The sequence below is a fragment of the Crocodylus porosus genome, unplaced genomic scaffold (assembly GCF_001723895.1).
Source record: "Crocodylus porosus isolate Cpor-Errol unplaced genomic scaffold, CroPor_comp1, whole genome shotgun sequence".
Classification (NCBI taxonomy): domain Eukaryota; kingdom Metazoa; phylum Chordata; order Crocodylia; family Crocodylidae; genus Crocodylus; species Crocodylus porosus.
In genome coordinates, this window is record NW_017728915.1 from 25,006,275 (window position 1) to 25,011,361 (window position 5,087).

The 5,087-nt window shown below is 43.2% G+C and overlaps 1 protein-coding gene across 4 annotated transcripts in view; it reads left to right on the top strand.

Annotated features, from left to right (window-relative positions):
- Positions 1-5,087, top strand: part of CHST8 (carbohydrate sulfotransferase 8) — a 278,209-nt gene that overhangs the window by 269,417 nt on the left and 3,705 nt on the right. For 2 of the 4 annotated variants that reach the window (XM_019535853.1, XM_019535854.1), the window contains exon 3: positions 1,559-1,596. In XM_019535853.1, the coding sequence (XP_019391398.1) occupies positions 1,559-1,596 (38 nt within the window). Of the gene's footprint in view, positions 1-1,558; positions 1,666-5,087 lie in introns of those variants that run through there. The other 2 variants (XM_019535855.1, XM_019535856.1) reach the window with 2 other exon arrangements.

A 5,087-nucleotide genomic window follows, 5' to 3' on the forward strand; every position in this document is an offset into this window, starting at 1 on the left:
CAGAGGGCACCAGAGGAGAGGGGAGGGGAACTGTGGGTTGGGAGTGCAGGGCACCAGCAGGGCTAGGGGGCTGCCGGTTAAGAGCGAGGGGCACTGAAATGGGCAGAGGCAGGGCACTGGCATATCAGGGCTGCTCAGTGCCACAAAGCAGCTGAGAGGACAGCCACATCTCGACCTGCATCCTGGTGGATGAGGGGGGGCAGAGGTAGCTCTGATTTTCCACAGTAAACAAAACTACAAATCAAACGCCAAAATATATACGTCTTTAGAATTTATGTTATTATAATGATTGAGGCACTGGTAGGTTTCCCAATTGCTTTAAAATTGTAAATAAAAATCAATAAAACTATGCTCAACTAATACCCAGATATAGATAGCGGCATTTCATTTTAATCACAGGAAAATGCAGACTTTGTGGGTTTAAATCAGAGAATTTAGGATTTTTTAATTTTTTTTTAAAATCAGACAAAAGCCAAGATCCCTGCTCAGGTGCATAAAAGATTCTGTAAAGTTTTTCGTTTGGTTCTCCAAAAATATGCTCAGTATTAGTAAAAGCCTTATTAACATCATGAAAAGTAATCTTAAGGGACTGAGCTGCTCTTCACCTTGCAATAAAGGTAACAAAGCTAAAGATAAAGCAGTACATTGACCTGTAGTTGTCTTTGCCATAAGGCCATGGTTTGGTAAGCCCCATTAATTAAATGACACCATGTCAGGCAGCACTGACAGTGATGAGGTGCAACATCCTATACCCAGAGGTGCACCCAAAAATCTCTGCTAACTGTCTATACAAAAAACATTTTCAACAGCCCACACTTTATTGTGAACTTAATCCCCACCACACTCAGTAACAATAAAGGACAGCAAAATATTGTTACTGCAGTCTTAAAAGGGAATCATGTCTGCATCATTCTTTTTTCAGCTGAACCACTCTTTAAAAGTTAATAAGTAGCATAATCTTCATCCTTTTATAGTCCTTTCCACACTCAAAACACTCCACAAATATTACCTCACTCATACATAGCACATATGGATTTGCAGGTTTGAGTTTGTTTTTTTTTTTTTCTTTAAATGAAGGGTAACATTGCATGCAGACTTTTTAGCATCCAGAACTAATATACTATTCGAAGTTGGCACAAGTAAAAGCAATTTCATTTCATTTAAATATAGAAAGTGCCAAATTTTAATCCAGTGAGTAGAATGCTGGCCTGGGACTTAGAAATTTAGTAATTCCTGATTCTGCCCACCAGCCTGATGGGTTACTGTGGCAAACCACTTCCCCCGCCCCCTCTCTGCCTCACTTTTGCTGCTGTGAAATGGGAATAAATGATACTCACTTTCTTTTGAAAACTCTTCAAGCTCTACAGAGAGAAAGGGGTATAGGAAAACTAGATGTTGCTATACACTGACATAAATTAATTGTTGGTCTGTTTATTATTATTGTTCCCAGAACAATGTGCTAGTTAGTGGAAAAATCCTTGTTGATGTCAGTGGTGCAAAATTAGCCTATCATACACATCTTTGCTAAATAATGATTGTAACTTTTTTCTTTGTTTAGGAATAAAATATAACATGGGACTCCAACAACCCAAAAAAGTAAGTTCTTCAGAAATATGCAAGTAAAATGGAACAAGACATATATGGAATACAGATTGGGGATAAGGGGTAGGTGGCACAGAGAAAACTATTAGATTGGAAGCTGAAATATCAAACAGGAAAGATTCATCAAAGCTTTCCCCTGGAGTGCAAATTTTCTTATTAAAATATGAATTTGATAAGCCATGAAAATTTAGTTTTATGGTTGTTTGCTAGATTGGATATTGCTAAGAGATACAGTAAACTTGAAAAATATTTGCATATTTACATTTCGCATGAAATTGTATTGATGAAAGGACTCAGTTGAAACATTCAGAAAAATATTGATGAAATTGCTCCATCTAGTGGCCACGAGATCATTCACGGCAGCAATGACAGTATATCACAGCTACTATTACTACTTTAAAGTTTAAGGGATGAGTGCAAAGTATTTGAAAGAATGCTTGTGTGGATGCCAGCTGTTTATCCAAATGGCATTCCCTGGTGAACTCAGCGTGATGTAATTTATTTCACTCAATCTCTGCAGCTTCAGCTTGACCTTCCAAATTAAATGAGTAGGAATTTCATTCACACTTGACATTCAAATCGTAGTATTTGCTAATCGTGAAAAGCTAACTGTTGTTTCATCATCTTCATCAATGTGCTGAATTTTAGGGAGTCACCCTGATGTGGGCTGAGCTTGAAATTTCAAATATACCATAAAATCAGACCAATTTCCAGTCACTCAAAGGGCAAAATTTATTCAGCACAACAGCTGGCCGTTTATATATACTCAGACTGAAATATATAGGTGATGACAGGAAGCCACTTTTGAACCATAGAACAGAACAGAATCATCACTCCCCTTTCCATGTAATGCATATAGGATTATCAGAACGAGTTGATTTCTAAGACCACACTTCACAAAATAACCATAATACTGAGCCAGAAAAAAAGATCTTAAATTCCAGAAGAAATATAACCTTTTATGACAAGTTAAAAGGAGGATGCAAACTGTCATGGTTTGGGGACCTAGGAGCGGCCATGATCTCCCTAACGCCCCCTACCGTGCCAAGTAGACGATCCAGCACCCTCATTCTCGCCTGCCACGTCTTTGATGTTGTCTAATTTTATAAGGGAGGCTGCCTTTTGTCCCCCTGGACACGATGCTGTGTTTATCCTGTCCCCTGTTCTGTATGGGGTGACTGTATGGGCTATGCGTGCCTCCAACCTCCCCTGTAGCACGCCCCAGGCCTCACAGATGTACCAGACGGTGACTGGTCAGTTTCCTTTCTGCGCCCTGACTGGCGCCCCTGGGGCTTGTCACGCAACCGGCGCCCCTCACTGGTGCCTTGACTGGTGCCCCTCTACTCACTAGCCCTCTCGGGCCTGCTCAACATGCTTGCCTCTTCCTGGAGCTTTTCCAATAAGCTCACCCCTTTCCTGGGGCTTTCCCAATATGCTCGCCGACCCTGGGGCCTTGCTTGTGCTTCTCGCGCTCCCCGCCCGCACTGGGGCCTAGCTCCCGCGCTCCCCGCCCGCACTGGGGCCTAGCTCCCGCGCTCCCCACGGTCAGGGCTCAGGTGGCCGTAGCCGTGCCTGGCCCCCTGACCCTTCTTAGGGGTCTTACGCCCTGCTCAGGCTTTACTCCTGATGCTGCCCCGCTGGGCTGGGGTCGGGACACCCCACTAGCTCCTCCCGATGTCACCCATACTGGGCTGGGGTCAGGACACCCCAAAACACAGTGCCACTCTCCAGCGCACAAACTGCTGTGCCCTCTTTGGCCCCAACTTACTGTGCCCTCCCAGGGCAGCAGGAACCTCCCACGCTACTGGGGAGCTCCCCTGAGGCCTCCTCCAACCCTTACAGCCTCACCCAGTCCTCCGGTATTACACAAACAACCAAAGAGAAACATAAAGCCATGCGCCAACCGGCTATAACACAAGATAAGCCTCCTGGCTATAGTACAAACGCCACGCCACGCTGGCTCTTCATCATACCTCCTTTAGGGTTCTCTCTACCCCGTACCATCATGCAGCCGCTCAGGCGGCTCGGCTTGGCTCGGCTCGGCTCTGCAGCAGAGCTCCTGCTCCTCAGGCTGCCAAAAGGGAACCCCCTCTGGCCTCAGCCTGGTTGCTTATAAAGGCCAGGCCCTGCCCCCTTCAGGTCAGCTGACCACAATCGGTTGCCCCGGCAACCCTCACCTGTGCTTCCCTTATTACTATTACCAGTAGCGAGCACCCTAGTGCTCTGCTACACAAACATAAAGAACATTTTCCTTTTTGTCTGAATCTTAGCATTCAGTATACAGAGAGATGAAAAGACAACAGCCTATGGGTTTCACCTCAACCCCATTTGACCAGTTTGTACTATAGCCTACAATACATGTAAGATTACTTCCACTGGAATTTGAACAATAGCAATCCATTTTAAAAGGTCATTTGGCAAGCAACACAGTTTGTATTTTGGCACAATATGGCTTTTATGATGAATATTGATTTAGTGGTTTTTTCCCAGGAATTAAAAGAAAGAAAAGTCACTCCTTTTTGACAGAAGAATTTATCAAAATATGGAGAATCAGAAATGCAATTGCTCATGGGGTAATAATTTGAGCTGCAGCTTCCTCCCCACAGGTGGGGGCGGTGGGAAGGTTTGCTCTTATTCTTAGCCAAAATAATCTGAAGTCTGTTGAGTAATCCCACTGGGCAACAAAGGGACCAGTCTAACTCAGTGAAGTCAATTAAAGTAATTGCCAATGCCTTCAGTGGGACTTGGACGAAGTCCAAACTGCATAGCCCTCTCCCATCTCTCAGCTGAGGAGGAAGAGTTACTTACAGCCTCTCAAAACCTATGTACCATGAAAAAAGACACTGGTATTTCAAATGTAATACAGAAGCCAGTGTTTTCAAATTTAAGCCAGCTTTAAACATCCTTAAGGAGTAAGAAAAGGGCAAAAACGCAGTTTGCTCTTTGCATCTCAGCTCACCTCTAAATGCTAACACAGTATAGACAACAATAGTTGCTTGGTAAATACCAGTACACAGTTGATGACTGGTATACATACCAGTATTCATGGAATTTGCCGAAGTGTCTCCCATTCCTCCTCCTGTCTGAACTATAACATCTTTGTAAAATAGAACACTAATAATAAAACAATAAAACATTTTTTTAAATAAAGCAAGAGATAAATAATACTTTGCTGTGATGATAATGGAGGCACTAATTCACTCATATAACCCTCTCACAGACCGTGAAAGTAACTGGAATAGCAGGAAAAGAACTCAAATGTTCAAGTGTCACAACCCGTGTTAAATCCACTGCATCATGGTGCCTGTGGTTATTTTCCATCTTTTTTCTTCTAATATTAGAACAGTTTTGATCCATACATGCTTTAGTTAGTTATAGGCATATTCGAGACTGCCATACATTTGGCACATCCCACCATTAGGTCCAGCTACCAGCCTAACCTTCATTGGTTTGTGCCTCTTCTTTGGTCGCTATCTTCATGTTGC